Raw genomic sequence first — 19,134 nt, forward strand, 5'->3', positions numbered from 1 at the left:
TTCTCCTTCCAGCTGTGAGTTGACCATAGGATAATAATGACACCTTTTGTATCTTTCTGTGTCCATCTATTTGCCCTTTCACTGACCTAGTCATCTGCCTGAAACACTTACATTTCCACAACATATTGTCCACTGACAACACATTGTTTGCACTGGAAAGCTTTCCCTGCAAATCAGCACGACTAATCTAACTGCACACACATAGATGGATGTGTGTGTATGTATACGTATGTATGTATGTATGTGTTTGTGTATGTAATGTATGTATGTATGTGTGTATGTCTGTATGTGTACATACGTATGTGTATATGTATGTATGTATGCATGTATGCATGTGTGTATGTATGTACGTATGTGTGTATGTATGTGTGTGTATGTATGTATGCATGTATGTATGTGTACGTACGTACGTATGTATGTGTGTGCGTATGTATGTAAGTTCGTGTGTGTGTGTGTGTGTGTGTGTGTGTGTGTGTGTGCAAGTAGAAATATATATGTAGAAGCAGGCTTCAATCAAACACACATACTCATGGACACACGGACACACATGTATATATACACTTATATACGCACCTGAAACTCTGGCTTTGTAGTACAACAGCTGTGACTGCTATGGTTATGCTATTCAATTATACAGACATCAACGGCCATTCTTATTGCTTCCCACCTAACGAGCTGTTACAGCTTCCCTGCCTACTTTTGATTTGCTTTTCTTTTTTTTTGGTTGTTGTTGTTTTTTTTCTTTTTTTCTCCTTATTTTACCGTTTCTTCTTGCAATCAATTAATTTATCTTTCTCAAATGACTGTTTTTGTCACATTCATGAAAATAGAACCCTGTTGTTGGCAGGAATGGTTATTTTTCAACCCAATACATGCAACTCTATCTTAGAACGTTCACAATGCAGCAAATATGCAAATTATGTTAATGTGCAAAGATACACAGTTTTATGGCCTTGCAACCGTCTCGGAAAACTAAATTAATACAACACAAAATGCGTTTCATATTTCTATATAGACGCTGTCACATGACACTAAGTTTCAATGAAAGACACCTATTCCTGTGCGCGATGCAGAGAACACAGGTAAATTTAAGCCCTTAACCTAGTCAACTCCAAAAAGCCATCAGTCCAACCATTTAAAAAAATGTTCTGTGAGAAGTTCTTCAGTGAAACGTTTTTGTTGGTTGACGTTGCCAGTAACAAGATGCATGGCATTTGTATGGTCCTTTGGTCTAAGAGGATTACTGTGGAAGTCCATCTTGCATTCTGAAAGATGAGGAACGTGGATGGGGAAGTGAGTCTAGAGAGCCACATTGGCCAGCAGACTTCATCTGAATGTGTGGGCGAAGTTGTTTAGGTTCACCTTTCAGCATTCACATTATTCTGTCAAATGTGAAGCTTCTTCTTTATTGACTTTTGTTTTGAATTAATCATGTTTTTATCTTTTGGCTTTGAGACTTCGATTGTGGGGTTGTTTACTTTTAGTATGACATTATGAGATAGGCAGGAAAGTCTGTATTTGGCATGAAACAAACAGAATATTTTGGTTGGATATGGCTGGTTTAACTGCTAAAGGATTAAGGTAGCAGAGGTTGTTGGGGGTAGGAACAGAAAGGGCAGAGAGAGGAAACGGCACACATCATGTATTGTGTTTGGTGAGATGTTACTTGAAAATAGGGTTACGTTTGGCAACAGGAATTGCATTCAAAACCAGTCGGAGCCATGCAAGCCTGGAAGACTGCAGTCCACACAGTGTATTTATGCAAATCAGAGTTTGTAGATGTGGACAATATTTTCAACCAAGACATATGTATCTGATTCTTCAAGTTCTTCCGTTCTCTGTTTGTACATATATTTACTCAATTGCTGATATTTATTTATGGTTTCTCTCATTGTTTTGCCATTTTCTATCATTAATAAAATGAATCTGGAAATGAGAACCCAGGTTCGAAATTTCCCCAAGACACCTGATGAAGGCTGGAGGGTAGATCAGCCGAAACGTTGTGTTAACAACAAACAAGATGAGGACAAATTTCTGTCAAATGTAAATAATGTAAATAATCAATAAAACCGTTGGCATTTTTTGGTGCCATGGCTATGGTGATTACTATTATTATTGATTTGAGAAGACCTGTTGAGTGGAGTAAAACCAAAATAATAGGTATGGCAAGAGCCCCCTGACTGGCTCCTGTTCTGGTGGCACATAAAATGCATCTTCTGAACGTGGTTGATGCCAGGTCTGCCTGACTGGCTCCCATGCTGGTGGCACGTAAAAAGCAGCCATTACACTCTCGGAGTGGTTGGCGTTAGGAAAGGCATCCAGCTGTAGAAACTCTGCCTGATCAGATTGAAACCTGGTGCAGCCTCCTGGCTCTCCAGCCCTCAGTCAAACTGTCCAACCCATGCCAGCATGGAAAACGGATGTTAAACAATGATGATGATGATGATGATGATGGTGGTGGTGGTAGTGGTGAATAATTATTTCAAATTTTAACACAAAACCATCAGTTTTTTAAGGACAGAGTACTTGACCAGTATTTTCTTTTATCAACCTGGAAAGAATAAATGGTAAAGTTGATTCTGGCAGCATTTGAACTCAGAATGCAGAGGGCATAGCATTCAATGTGCTGAGAGTTCTGCCAGTTTTGCCCCCACCATAATAATAATACTACTAATAATAATAATCCATGTATATGTGTGTGTGTGTGTGTGTGTGTGTGTGTGTGTATGTATACATATGCATGCGTATAACAAATCACGAGAACTGAGAGATACGAACAGAAAGCCACACAAGTGACTACAGTAAGGGTTTTTGTTTCTTCAGGCTTAATAATTCACTGAAATGATCTGGGTTTGTCTGAATGAGTTCCTGGCTATTACAAGACCTCTCCTGCATCTAATGACCACTTTGAAATGATGTTATCATTGGAAAGATAAACAGTCTGTGTGATGAGTAAATACGTAGAAGTATTTAACGAAATCACTGCTTGAGTTAAAGTGGTTGCATTATTGAGAGGACACGACTTCATTCTCAATGAACATTTTATATACAAGATGGCAATGTAAATTCTACATACAGATGTTATTTAAAGTTTATGCACATGCATAGCATCTAATCCATCAACGTTCTCATTTAACATCCATTTTACATGCTGTCATGGGTTGGATGCTTTGACAGGCTCCGGCTAGCTGTGGGGCTGTGGTGAGCTCCAATGTCTGCTTAAGTATGATTTCTATGGCTGGATGCCCTTCTTAATGCCAACCACTGCATAATGTGTACTGGGTGCTGTTTTCAATCCACTTGTACATGTGAGGATGCCAAGTAACTTGCAAAACAGGAAAAGAAGAGGAAAAAGTAAAAGGAAAACTCGGGCAGTGGGGCGCAGTATTTGAGAGGGCCAAGAGATGGCTTTATACCAAGTATTGGGAGATTAAAGTGTGAGAGAAGGTTCTGCATACATAACCCCTAAACTGCATACATATATAAAATATACCACTCTATACACATGTAGCATATATACTATTTAAACATGTAAAATATATGCCATACAAAAGTGTTACTTTTCTACTGGCACCCCTCCTCCAAATTTTGGGGGAGGGGGGGCCAGTCAATTAGATCAACCCCAGTACACAAATGGTACTTAATTTATTGACCCCAAAAGAATGAAAGGCAAAGTCGACCTCGGCGGAATTTGAACCCCGAATGTAAAGACTGGCAAAATACTGCCAAGCATTTCACTCGGCGTGCTAACATTTCTGCCAGCTCACCGCCTTCGGATACAAGAGTGTTACTGGTCTTGTAATGGATAACTTTGGAAGAAATACTTTTGCCACCATGAATAACACCAGGAAATATGGCAGACATACAATAGTTATAATTTAATTTTTACCAAATTTCTTGGTTCGTATGCAAAATGGTGGAATGAATATTAATTTCAAAAAGAAACATATTGTCTTAAAATAAAATGAAACAAATTTTTCATTTGTAAAACTCTGCCCATAACTACTCAGCCATTTACTCCCTCTCTTCCCCTTTCTGTCTTTTTTTCCATGTGTGTGTATGTGTGCACACGTGTGTGTGTGTGTGTGCATGTGCATGCATATTAGCTCTTTGCCTCACATGTGCACTTACCTTGCACCTCTTAAGTTAACTCTCTCTGTATTACTCTTTTACTCTCTCTCTCTCTCTCTCTATATATATATATATTGATCTCACTATACATATATATATATTACATATGTATGTATAATATTTAATCTATTCACACATATAACATCTAAATGATGTATATGCATTCAAATTATGTACATGTATAACATTTAAACTATTGCGTGAAATACACCATTCTCATTCGGCATATTTAAATATAAAGATATATATTAACAATCGTTTATAACTTAGGAAATATATAATGTGTGAGTAAGAAAATTTAACACAGAGAAAGTGTGTGTGCGTGTGTGTGTATCTGGTTGTGCCTCCTTGTCTTGACATTATGGAAGATTTCTTCTCAAATGACACATTCATACAAGCAGCATCATTTGCTGAAATCTTCTGTGAAAAAACATGTTCAAAGTTAATGGAGGCAGCCATTAACAATAGCATCTTCCAATACCTTTGAATCTCTCTCCCTGCAAATGGCACCTGTGCCGGTGGCATGTAAAAGCACCCTTTACACTCTCAGAGTGCTTGGTGTTGGGAAAGGCATCCAGCCATAGAAAACCCTGCCAAATCAGAACTGGAGTCTGGTGCAGCCCTCCAGCTGGCCAGCCCCAGTCAAACCGTCCAACCCATGCCAGCATGGGCAATGGGCGTTGAATGATGATGATGATGATGATGATGATATATATCCTTTAAGTTCGTTTATAGATACCGACTATGATCTTAAGAAACACGTGATTAGTAGAAACGTGCATAGTGATGCATTAAAATATCTATAAATTCCATCCAAGGATTACTATTATTATTATTATTATTATTATTATTATTATTATCATAATATATATATGTGTATGTATACATATATATATATATATATATATATATATATATATATATGTGTGTGTGTGTGTGTGTGTGTGTGTGTGTATAAAGATATATATATATGCATGTGTGTGTGTGTGAATGCATGTGTATTTAAAGGTATGTGTATAGCTAAGACGTATACCATTACTTAAGTTTTGCAATTACTCACTTTGTAGGCAGGTGTAAACATGAAACTCAGATGTTGGCAAATGGCAGAACGGAATAAACATAATGACATCACACACCACACTACTTACTGAGTCAATTATTCTTTTGTTCATTTCAAACAATGTCTATGAGTGTGTGAGTGTGTGTGTGTGTGTGTGTGTGTGTGTGTATACACACAACACACTTGTCTGTGTTTTAAATGTGTTTTTTTTGCACATGTACACACAAGCATATACATACACATATACATATATGTATGCCTGTCTCTTTAGCTATCTATATATATGTCTATATCTATCTGTAAACACATACTCACATGCATGCATACACACACATCATCAACACATGCATTATGTGTGTGTATACATGTACATGAAAGCGTGCATTATCTACATATATATAGGTATATATACATACATATATACATACATATATATATATATATATATATATATATATATATATATATATATATATATATATATATATATATATATATATATATATATATATATATATATATATATATATATGTTATAAAGAGAAGTCAAGTAATATAAAAATTAATTAATCACAAAACAACATACACACAATAAAAATATAAAAAGATATATATAAAATAGCAGCTAAAACAATGTTAATTAAAAAGTTATTATAAATGAAGAATAATGTCAATATAATACTAATTCTGAAAATGGTGAAAGAAAGAATTCTCTTGTAGACAACATCTAACTAATGAATTTTAACACATCTAATAAAAGACTGTAAAAAGCAGGTATTACTTTCTGCCAGCATCACTTTAGAAAGATGATACTCTTTCCAGCATCGTCTTTAACTGGTTCTACTTTCTCTGTTTCGTTTTACTTTCTTCTCTCTGTGGAATGGTTTTTGTTTTGTCTTTTTCTTTCTTTGTCATTGAATTCTTGCTGTTGTTGGTTTGTTCCAACTTCAAAAAGCATTGAATGCAAGCGAAGGTTTGTTTTCACACTGATTCAGAAGGAACGACATGGAAATTTACACACACAACCATTCAGCATATGCATGTGGGTGTGTATGAGAGTGTGTGTGTGTGTGTGTGTGCGCGCGTGTGTGTGTGTGTGTGTGTGTGTGTGTGACTAAGGAGCTCACTTTGCAACCAAGTTGTTTCAGGTTCAGTCCCACTGCACAGCACCTTTCACAAATAAATGTCTTCTACAATTATCCTGGGCTGACCAGTGTCTTGTGAGTGAATTAGGTAGATGGAAAATGCATAGTAGCTTATTATGGCAAACCAGTGAAAGATCCTCTTACATGGAAGAACTAGCAGACCAATCTTCTTCAAATCTCATTCTCTCAGCTTTTAAGAACAGAACAATACATTTGGCAATACAGTGCCATAAAATATTTTATCTAATTAAAAAAAAGGATGAAAGGATAGGCACGGATGAAATACATTTTCCTACAGATCTGTTGGATTGAAGCTGTGTGGAAGGGAAAAAAGCTTTATTGTAATTGAATCTGCTGTGAATAATATTGAAAACTGAGTAATATAAGGTGTCCGGACATTTTCTGTTGGTACATCACAGAACGCATTCTGTTGGTACATCACACAATACATTCTGTTGGTACATCACAGAATACACATATTGTGTTGGTATATCTCATACCACAGATCACAGACAAATGTGATCTAGATGGCCTAATGGACCTATTAAATAGTAAGTTTACTAACTGTAGTATCAAATTCCACCAAGATAGTAATTTGGCTGTATTCCATTATAGTGGCAGTCACAGACTTGAGATACGTTCACAAAGAACCTTGAAGTCAGTCAATAATTTAGCATTTCAAATTACTGTAGCCGCCAAATTCTCTTACTTAGACTTCACAGACGTTTCAGTTTAGAATCAAATACTTAAAACTCTTTCCATAAACAGAATGAGAAACTAAGATATAAAAACAAAACATTCCAAACATCCTGCTTTAGTCTTTACAAATCTAATCAATAATATTAGTAGAAAGAAAGCAGTGCACTATTACCTAATGGTTGTGATGGAAGTATTTCTTTTGGTAGGGTTGGCACTGTCAGTAAGGTGAGGGTTGGCAATGAATACAGTGAAGAATTCCAAGTAGAGGTAGGGGTCCACCAAGGTTCTGTCCTCATCCCCCTCCTATTTATCATAGTCCTCCAGGCAATAACAGAGGAATTCAAGACAGGATGCCCCTGGGAGCTCCTCTATGCTGATGACCTTGCTCTAATTGCTGAGTCACTATCAGAACTAGAGGAGAAGTTTCAGGTGTGGAAGCAAGGATTAGAATCGAAGGGCCTTAGAGCCAACCTAGCTAAAACCAAAGTCCTAATAAGTAGGAAGGTAGACAAACCACAAACCCCTTCAGGTAGATGGCCCTGCTTGATCTGTAGAAAAGGTGTAGGTAGAAACTCTATAAGATGTACCCAGTGTAAGCTATGGACACATAAGAGGTGGTCACACCAGTTGATCTTGTCTCCTCTCTTCACCCACGAACTTCTACTGATTCTCTACTGGACTTTATACACTTCATCTGCACCTCTCCTGCCCATGAATTACACTGGACTCCCCTGTTGATGAAAAATCACTCCAATACACCACAACGTCTGAAGATTTTGAACCTTTTGAACTTTGTGTAACGTTTTTCTTTCAGTGTTCTTTTCTGTGGAAGAGCGTAGGCTTGAAACGTTAAAGACTTCTTCACTTCCTGAACGTTATACTAATACATCAGCTTGTTGTCTACACCACCTGTCTTTGTCTTTTGTTTTTTTGTGAATTCTCCCTATATATATATATATATATATATATATATATATATATATATATATATATATATATATATATATATATATAAGATGTACCCGGTGCAAGCTATGGACACATAAGAGGTGCAGCAACATCAAAGGCAGGTTAACTAGCAAGTTAGTTTTTGTTTGTGGCAGATGTTCAGGTGCAATAAAGACTGCAAACAAACAGGAAACAACTTCTATCTCATTCCAGGGTAAAAAACTAGAGGTAGTCGATAGCTTCTGCTATCTGGGCGACCAAGTTAGTAGTGGGGGTGGGTGCGCTGAAAGTGTAGCTGCTAGAATAAGAATAGCCTGGGCAAAGTTTAGAGAGCTCTTACCCCTGCTGACGACAAAGGGACTCTCACTCAGAGTAAAAGGCAGACTGTATGACGCATGCGTACGAACAACCATGCTACATGGCAGTGAAACATGGGCTGTAACTGCTGAGGACATACGTAAGCTCGCAAGGAATGAAGCCAGTATGCTCCGTTGGATGTGTAATGTCAATGTGAATACCCGTCAGAGTGTAAGTATCTTGAGAGAAAAGCTGAACATTAGAAGCATCAGTTGTGGCGTGCAAGAGAGACGATTGCGCTGGTATGGACATGTGGTGAGAATGGAGGAGGATAGCTGCGTGAAAAAGTGCCACACCCTAACAGTTGAGGGAACCCGTGGAAGAGGTAGGCCCAGGAAGACCTGGGCTGAGGTGGTGAGGCAAGACCTTCGTACATTGGGCCTCACCGAGGCGATGACTACGGACCGAGACCTTTGGAAATGGGCTGTGCGTGAGAAGACCCGGCAAGCCAAGTAAGATCGTTGCCAGTGCCCCTGGACTGGTTCTTGTGCGGGTGGCACATGAGATGCACCATTTTGAGCGTGGCCGTTGCCAGTACCGCCTGACTGGCTCCTGTAGGATTTTCGAGCGAGATCGTTGCCAGTGCCCCTGGACTGGCTTGTGCGGGTGGCACATAAAAGACACCATTTCGAGCGTGGCCGTTTTCGTGCGGGTGACACGTAAAAGCACCCACTACACTCTCTGAGTGGTTGGCGTTAGGAAGGGCATCCAGCTGTAGAAACTCTGCCAAATCAGACTGGAGCCTGGTGTTGCCATCCGGTTTCACCAGTCCTCAGTCAAATCGTCCAACCCATGCTAGCATGGAAAGCGGACGTTAAACGATGATGATGATGATGATGACATGCATATATATATATATATATATATATATATATATATCCACTCATAGAACAGAAAAAAACTAGACAAAGTAAACAAACATAAAACACTGTAAAATGAAAATGTTTTCTTCGACCGATACATTTTCTTTTTGAAAGAAATAACTCTTTTTCTAGAAATCTTCATAAAACAACTTCTCCCCCTTATCCTAACGTGAAAATGTAGAAAGTAGAAACTGTGAAACCAGCTACAACATGTCCTAACATGTAAATATATGTTGAACATGTGGTGCTAATCATTATGAGATATTACAAGCTGGAGCATGTAACTTGTCAAGTTCTTTCTTTGTACCTCTGCTAAACACTATCATACACACACACACACACACACACATCCACAAATGATCAAAAAATGGTTTTATGTTACCAATTTCATATCTGATGAAAACTATCTTTCTTGGATATAAATATATATGCATGTATATATAGATATCTGCATGTATGCATATCTATCTATCTCTCTCTCTCTCTCTCTCTCTCTCTCTCTCTCTATATATATATATATATATATATATATATATATATATACAGTATGTGATGGGTAAAGTGTCACCATTTTATAGTTTTAATTTCACACATGCACAGAGTATAGTAGGGTCAGTTGGGCACCATCCATGTATAAAACTACCATGATGCAATTCATTCTGCCAGAAATTTGGAAATGACATGCTGTACTGCTTGGCATTTTCACCGGAAGATCCAACATGAACAGACAGTGAACACAGAGAACAACCGTTGGCTTGCTGTGTCCTCAAAATATGTACCAAGAGTGATAAAAATCAAACATCCAGTCAACATCATGGTGTTTGAAGTGATCAGTAGTGATGGCAACGTTATGCCTCCATTCATCTTCCTACATTGCCTCAGACTCAACAGGGAGGCCTACATCAAGTGCCTGGAGGAGGTAGTGCTGCCCTGGGTCAAGAAAGTGGCTGCTGGAAGACCCTGTCTGGCAACAGGACTCTGCACCATGCCACACAAGCAGGAGAACCCAGTCATGGCTGTCAGACAATTTCTGCAACCATATCACCCCTAACATCTGGCCACCTAACTCCCCAGATTGCAACCCCCTTAATTATTATGTGTAGGGTGCAGTTGAGCGAGAGACCAACAAAACTCCTTGTATCACCAAAGATGAACTGAAGGAAGGATTATGGCAGCATTCACCAACTTAAACAAGGAGACCGTCCAGAGGAGTTGCAGGAGATTCCAAAGTTGTCTGGAGGCTGTGGTTGAAGCCAATGGCAATTTTATTGAATAAATTTACTCTTTAGTATTTCGAGGTATTTTAATGCAATTTTGGTAAATATATCTATTAAAATGAGATATCAGTGTTATTTTCATTTTTGCGTAATTTAGACAACAATATATTCGCCCTGTATATATGTACAACAAAAGAGACCAATAGAAAAAGTACCAGACTTACAAAGAATAAGTCTTGGGGTTGATTTGCTCGACTAAAGGCAGTGCTCCAGCATGGCCACAGTCAAATAACTGAAAGAAATAAAAGAAAAAATATACATATGTACATACACACATATATATACATATATGCATGTATACACACACACACACACACACACACACACATATGTATATATATATATATATGTATGTATGTAGACATATACATATATACCCTATGCACCACACACCTGTGATACCTGCCAGGTGTGTACACCAATGATATATTGTCTTTTATTCTAACTCCTCAACTTTTTTTCCGTCACTGGACAAACATGTTTATCTTTACATTGACAGTTTTTCATAGATTTTATTTATTTGGTGTCTGATTCTGCTATTTTGTATTAACTTTTTTATTTTGGTATTTTGGTATTTTATTTGATGTCTTACCTGTACAGCAGCAACATTGCCTCAGGTAAAACTCGTTAAGAAAATGTCAGTTTACAGGATTTGTTCCAATATGAGATGTCAAACGATATTCCGATAAAGTTTATCTTTGTCATTTAACTCGATCTTTGATGAGTTAAGATTGGAGGAAGCATATTTGCCAACGTGGACAGTGGACGGTCAGTGCAGTCAGACTTACTGTCTTGAATATGTAGAGACTGTGACGTACAACTGCTGTATGGTACTTTGATGCCAGGGAAAGATATGCTGTGATGAAACACCAGGTGGAAATCTTTTGAAAGAAGTGGCCAAATACCAGGACATCTAGCAGAGGTTAGATGAAGAGAAATATTCCAAATGCTATGTGCTGCTGTTCAACAGATCAATACAGACCAGAACGGTATATTGGTGATGGTGGTGGCATCGGCAGCAGTCATAAGTTGGTCTAGTTTGTTTAGGTTTGCAGAATATTTCAAATTCTATAACAGTATGTAGAGGGGAGAGAGAGAGAGAAGTCGAGGGGTGTTTAAAAATGAAGTAAATATTACATAACATAGTGAGAGGGGAGGATGAAGAGAGAAAGAGAGGGGAGACAGAGGGATGAAAAGAGAAAGAGAGGAGAGACAGAGGGATGAAGAGAGAAAGAGAGGAGAGACAGAGGGATGAAGAGAGATGGTTGGGAGGAGAGATGGATCACCAAAATGTGAAATGCAAAAAGCTAAATAATTATAATTCTTGATGATTCTATGTTGTTAATGAAGTAATAGAGAATGGCACAGATCTACTTGGAGAAGTTTAAAAGACATTACTTTTAGGATTGCTTTTGTGTGGCTGAAGTTGCATTTTGTCTTTTTAAGATGAGAAAATGATAAATGTAGATTTTTTCATTGAGGAGGATTAGTTCAAATAAGAAGTGAGTGGTGACGTCAAGGTTGGGAGCAGAGGTTACTATGACTGTTGGTATTAATGTTCCAGCTTATTTTGTAACCTTACCACCACCACCACCACCACCACCATCATCATCATTGTCATCATCATCATCATCATCATTATCTCCAACAGTTTTTCCTCGCTTTTTTCTTATCAGCCTGGTTGTGACGGTGTTGAGCTGACAGTCATAGAGTTAAGGTTCAGTTCCTTGACCAGGCAGTGTATTGACAAGTAATCTGGACATGCTGAGATATTTGTGTGAAAGCTTGCCAGACTAGAATTAATATTCTAAATATCTTACACAATGGCATTTTATTTTTGTGTTCTCTCAAGCATGTATAATAATTCAATTCGAGTTTGGCCAGATTTCACACTGACCAGCAAATGTTTTGTTTCCTGATTTTTGTATCAGAACAAGCATTTTTCAGCCTGGGTCAGAAAATCCAGGTTAGTCATCACTGAGGAGACCAAATCAACTTGAAACATCTGTGTCTGGTGATTTTCTGGTATTCTGAGTGAAGTCCTGTGTTTTGAACACACATGATAAATGCCATAAACACACTGGTATTATAATCTAAGGTTACTTCAAGTGTTCTCTATTTCTATCACCTTTCCATGTTTTGCATCTTCCTTCCTCTCATTTTTTCTCATGATTTCTCTTGTTCTATTGACCTGATTTGTAACTTGTATTGGCCATGAGCTCAGAGCCCAAAGATTGCTTGGAGACATTAGGTATCTCCAAGCCTGCCTAGAAAACCTCTCCAATGTATGAAACGATTAGTAGCTCAACACTATATACTGTGTGTGTTAAACAATCTTTATCTCTCATTTGATGGAGTGTTTTCTTTTATGATCTTACCTTAATGGAAAAGTAAACAATGTATGTGTGTGTGTGTATAGGTGTGTATGTACGTCTATATATCATCATCATCATCATCATCATTTAACGTCTGCTCTCCATGCTGGCATAGGTGAGACAGTTTGACTGCAGCTGATGAGCCAGAGAGCCGAACCAGGTTCCAGTCGGATTTAGTGCGGTTTCTACAGCTGAATGCTCTTCCCGATGCCAACTACTCCAGGAGTGTAATGGGTGCTTTTATGTGCTGCCAGTACAGGTGCCATTTATATGACACCAGCAACGACCGTGACTACGTATCACAGGTGGCTGCCATTTACATGGCACCAGCAACGACCATGACTATGATGCACGGATGCTATTTGCATGACATTGGCAGCAACCATGGTTACGATTCACAGGTGCCATTTGCATGGCACTTGCAACAATGATTCATGGGTGGCATATATATATATATATACATATATATAAAATTATAGATAGCTTATTACAATATATATGTGTGTGTGTGTGCGTGTGTGTGTATACACACATGCACACACACACACACACACACACACACACACACACACACATTTAAAACCCATGCTAGTATGGAAAAATGGATGTAAAGCAAAGGCTTCATGCTAGATCCGCTAAGTGTTGAAAATAAAAATTTTCCCTCTCCCATCAATATCTAACCATCAACCCCACACCTAACACTTCCCAAGAGATATTAACAGCATTATCCACAGAATTTTTCACTATTATGAAGAACTTGATAACTTGAAATCTAAGACAAACAATTCTAATATTTTTCTGCTAAATTTCTAAAATACCTCGTTCTGTGTGATACTTAAAAATAAAAAGTTGATTTTCTAAGAAATTCTCTGGAAGTTTAAACACGAAGATTATAAATTTCTTTTGTTTATTTTCTTTGCAGAAGCATGCACCAGATGAAATCCAGTGAAAACTCTGTATTTTTAGCAGTTACCAAAAAATGGTAAGTGAAGATGTGAAAACTATTGTCTACATTGGAAAGCTGATTGTCAAAAATAACTTTTATGTTGAATATATATTTAGCTTTACTTTGAAATGTGTTCTTTCTGTATGTTGCCATCATTGTTTGTTGCATTGTAATAGAAAGAATTAATGTGATAAAGAATTTAATGTTACAAAACTAACTCAAAGTTCAGTGGAATTCTTTAATGCCATATTTTCTCTATGTCTCATGATATCAAACAAGAATTCTCTGTTTACTCCAAGTTCACACATTTCATATAACATGTATAATATATAATCTACCATAACATGTCATTGCTAATCTACTCTGGGTACATGGCTAAACTGGGTATATGGCTAAACTGGGTATATGGCATCTCTTTCTCTCTCTCTCTTTCCAGCAGCTGTAGTCATATTTCTCCTGCAAGACACCTGTTTCTGTTCCTCCATCATCCTTTAACACCACAACACCTTGCATAGAGCTACTTCTCTTAATATTACACACCCTCACACAGTTTAGGGGGGAGGGGCTTTACTTCTGAGTTACTGGGTGACCTCACTAGTGTTGGTGCCTTGAAAAAAGCATTTTGTATATTTTGTAAAGTGGTTGGTGTCAGGAAGGGCATCCAGGCATGGAAACCGTGCACGAGCAGATCTTAGTGCTTGTTGCAATCCTCTAACTCACCAGCTCTCGTCAAACCCTCCGACCCATGCCATCATGGCAAAACAGACATTAGACAATGGTGATAACGACTTCGGTCTTTCCTTATCTTCACTCATCTTTATTATTACATTGTCCACTCACATTCCCTGTCACACTTTTCACTCAACTTCTCCACTTACCCTTACCTTCCACTCACTTTCTGCTACATCTCCACTCACCACTCGTCACTGAGATATACAGAAAAAGATGAAATGGTGAAACTCATCTCTCTCTCTCTCTCTCTCTCTCTCTCTCTCTTTCTGTAATTTCACACTGACTTAATGAAAATATCGCATCCCATTGATTTTTAACACCATCCAACAACAACAACAAATAATAAAACTCCATCAAAATATATATAAAAAATGGTAGTAAACAAATAAACAAAAAAACACAAAAACCCAATCAAAGCTGTATATATTTTAATCAGTAAAGGTGTGGATTCTTCCAGAATGTTCTGTGATTCTGTGATATTGATAATAGAAAGTGTTCTTATCCAGTTGGTGTGTTGATTAATCCTGCTTTATGACAACTGACAGATAAAGATGATGACAAATGATTGTCTTGGAGGAATCTGTCATCGCAGTATCTTTCAGTGATTCCAGATAAAACTTGTGTTGATACAAACTATATAACGACAATCTGGATTAAAAGGGTGGCGGTGGCGGCGGCGACGGATTGGAATATATTAATGTGTGTGTATGTGTGTGTGTGTGTATGCTTGTGGATATGTATGGTTGAGTGTGGATGTGTGTTGATATGTGTGCGTATGTTCATTAGGATTATTGCTCACTAAAGATTATTGTGCAAAGTATACGCACACACACACACACACACACACACACACACACACACACACACACACACACACACACACATATCTCACTAACATATGTATATATATATATATATATGTATGTATGTGTGTATATATATGTGTGTGTGTGGATGTATGTATGCATGTATATGTATGTATATGTGTGTGCATATATATATATATTTATATGTGTATATGTATGCATGCATGTATGTATGTATGTTTGTATAAAACTCCTATAAGACACCAGTAAGATAATATAGTTATTGATTATGGAATATATTTAATCCCCATAATATATTGGCCATGTGATATCCTATAAGATATTGTTTATCGGCAATATCACTTATCCAATAGACTAGTTATTGATCTCAGCTGCACAAGATAATGGTCACATTAGTATTTCTTCAATGTTTTGTTGTGGAGCAGATTTGATTAAATTGACCATATAAGTAAAATACAAGCTTGAACTATGTAAAAATTGAACCCAGGACAATCTCTTGTGGTGGTCAGCATCTACCCACCCCCAAAACGATTTTTCTCCCCTAATACCCTCTCACAGCTCTAAATCTATTCCTCTTATCATTCTTCACCCTCTTATTTTGATCTGTTTTTTTTTTTTGTCCTATTTTGCTATGTCTTTTCAAATTTCAAATCCCACCAAGGTTGCTGTAATCAGCTCAACCCTGTTCCAATTTGTGGAGCCTTTGTTACAATTGCTAGTAATCAATATCAGTTTATGAAACATTCTTGGATTCTTCCATCTGATTCTTGCGCCAAGGATCTACATCTGGAACATTCCTCCTCAAAATACAGGCTTGGGAAAGGAGTTTTATGAAAACCCATCATTAGGTACCCCTGCGTGTAGGTGTTCCTTCACTTCTCACTATCGATACTCACCGAGCAAAAAGATAAGGGCCAATACATCTAGGCACCTTTATCATCACAGGTGTTGCTCTTGGAATGCAAACAACTGGGAAAGATATCATAAGACATCTCATTCAAGATGAGATCGAAACAAATGCTTCTTTGATCTTAATCACGAGAATATTTAATCACGATAATATTTTGCCTCATTATTGATAACATGATCCAATTTAAATTAGAAAATTACTATTTCTTAAATCTCACAACGAGAGATATTCAGCAACAGTACTTTGGAGTAAAGATTGTTTGCCAACATAACATGGTAGTCCTGGTTTAGGACGAATGTTGCTGTAATTTAGCCCCAGCAGACATCATCTCCAGTTGGCTGTATGATACGATCTGTGTCCTTATATTGTTTTGAGATGAGTGGGGGTGCTAGATTCCCTTGTTCGAAAATATAAGACACAGATTGTGTCATATAGCCAGCTGGAGACAAAGTCTCCTGGGGCTAAATTACAGCAACATTCATCCTAAACCAGGACTGCCATGTTATGTAGGCAGACAATCTTTATAATCCTATTTGTTCAGCAAATTGTTGATGTCCTCCAGCATGGCCACAGTCTTATGACCGAAACAAGTAAAAAGATGGGAAGAAGACAAAGTGATCAGAAATGTGACTGGTCAACCTAATCCAACCTAATCCAAAACAATTCCGCCCCTCTAAATCTGCTGCCCAATGTCCTTGTCTTAATTGCTGACCGCCACAATCCCAGATGAAAAATAGAAGTTTACCTTGGCAGAATTTGAACTCATGATACATAGGGTCAGAAAAACTACCACAAGGTTGTCTGGTTCAGTATTCTAATAACACTACCAATTTGCTTATCTTGTCATTCAGGTTCCATGCTTGCTAACTGTATGAGATGCTGATTTATCACATTAGGATAAAGCTACCTTGGGCTATAAAGGATAGAACAGACCACAGTGTATAACTGGTATTCAATATTTGTCGAATACAAGTGAAGTTTAAGATTTCTGCAGAGAATCAATGTATGCGAAGTAAAGATTTACGCAGACAAACTATTATCAGGATTGTAAGGTTAATTCTGGAAACATTAGTTGGTGCAAGAATAAACCAAGGATCTTAACTTATTCCAGAATATTCCTTTACTTCAGATCTCCTTTAATTTTATTCTCACCATAAAAGTTATCTCTTTCTCAGTTGCTTACATACACAAATGTGTGCACACACACACACACCAAATCTACACTGCATTTACCACTCATTTTTCCCACATCCACCACCACTACCACCACTACTACTACTACAACCATTATAGCTCTTCTTTTTCTTCTTTTTGCAACAGTCCTTCAGATAAGGAAGAACCATGCATTTTCACCCTTCTCCAAGCAGGTTTTAATAAAGTGAGTAAGATTGCACGATTTTCTTCTTCAAATATTCACATAAAAAAAGAAAGCATTATCATTTATAAAATATTGCTGTTGTTGTTGTTGTTGTTGTTATTAGAGTTGGTGTTGTTGTTGTATTGTGGTTTTTTTCTAATGAATCTAATTAATTCCAGAACCATTTGATACCATAAAATGTTCGTTACCACATCAAAACATGTGTTTCGGGACAATTTGTTCCAAAACCTCAACCAAGTTCTAAAATCTAAAGTTCCAAAACATCGTTTTAAAAATTAATAAAATATAGATGATTAATAACGAATAAAGAAAACAATAAAATAAATGGGTAAAAACAACTGCATTTGTAATCATGCGATAAAATAATATCAAGAATAAATAAGGAGAAATTTCAAAAATCATTAAATAAAAATATCTTCAGATAAAGTGAAAGATCTTTATTCTGTGAATATATCAAAGATAACAGCCATTAGGATAACATTTATAATATAAACAGATGTCATTGCATGATAAATAGTATAATATGTAATATATAAACAGCTAAAGCAAAGTAATTAATTAAATTTGCGAGATATTTAATCAATCATTTAATTAAACTCATCATCATTTTTGATCTTGTATTATATAAAATAATGATGATGATGACGACGACGACGACGACGACGATCGTTTTTACTAATGGCACAAGGCCTGAAATTTTGGGAGAGGGGACTGGTTGATTACATCAACCCCAGTTCACAACTGGTATTTATTTTATTGACCCCGAAAGAACGAAAGACAAAGTCGACCTCGGCAGAATTTGAACTTTGAACGTAAAGACAGACAAAATACAGTTAAGCATTTCGCCTGGCGTGCTAACATTTCTGCCAGAAAGCAAGTCTTATTCCCTTTGAAAGACTTCACTTACAAGTGATTTCAAGATCATTACAGGTACTCTAGGGTTGTCTGTTTCATGCAAGGAAGTTTTTCTTACAATCAGCAACATAGGACCCAAATTGTTTGAAGTCACTGACCTTATTAAGTTGTGTGCCATCACTGTAACAGATTGGTGGTTGGCTTTGGAGGTGCTCTGAGTCGACAAGACACAAAGTTGTCAAAGCACCAGTTATCCCAGAACCCATTGCACTAATGAATCATGTGTGCTACGAACATACATTTGTCATAGAGAAGAAATTGCTCTCCTCTGATGAAACAGTGATTTGCTTGTTCATGTTCAAATCCTCCAGAACATAAATATGCAAGTCATTGTTTCATCTTAACTGTTTACCCAGAAAGATGAAGCACATGGTCGTCATGGAGTTCATCTTTTTTTGCATTGAGAAACAGACAAGATTAATAGAGGACTTAGCTTAGCACCAGCATTTTGCAATTACCTTGATATGTCATTGTTGGGCGATCTCACAGTCTTTTACCATTGCAGTTAATTGGCTGAACAATGGCCACTGTCCCACAGAGCCATCATCCTAGTTAAATCATATCTTTTGCC

At 37.3% G+C, this 19,134-nt stretch overlaps 1 protein-coding gene across 7 annotated transcripts in view; it reads left to right on the forward strand.

The window, feature by feature from the left end:
- The window catches only part of LOC106876564 (high affinity cAMP-specific and IBMX-insensitive 3',5'-cyclic phosphodiesterase 8B), a 290,747-nt gene that overhangs the window by 203,200 nt on the left and 68,413 nt on the right, over positions 1–19,134 (forward strand). For all 7 annotated transcript variants that reach the window (XM_089359035.1, XM_014925160.3, XM_089359033.1 and 4 more), the window contains 2 exons: positions 13,778–13,837; positions 17,591–17,648. In XM_089359035.1, the coding sequence (XP_089215161.1) occupies positions 13,778–13,837; positions 17,591–17,648 (118 nt within the window). The remainder of the gene's footprint in view (positions 1–13,777; positions 13,838–17,590; positions 17,649–19,134) is intronic.

Source organism: Octopus bimaculoides, chromosome 10, assembly GCF_046866305.1.
Source record: "Octopus bimaculoides isolate indiv1 chromosome 10, ASM4686630v1, whole genome shotgun sequence".
NCBI lineage: Eukaryota > Metazoa > Mollusca > Cephalopoda > Octopoda > Octopodidae > Octopus > Octopus bimaculoides.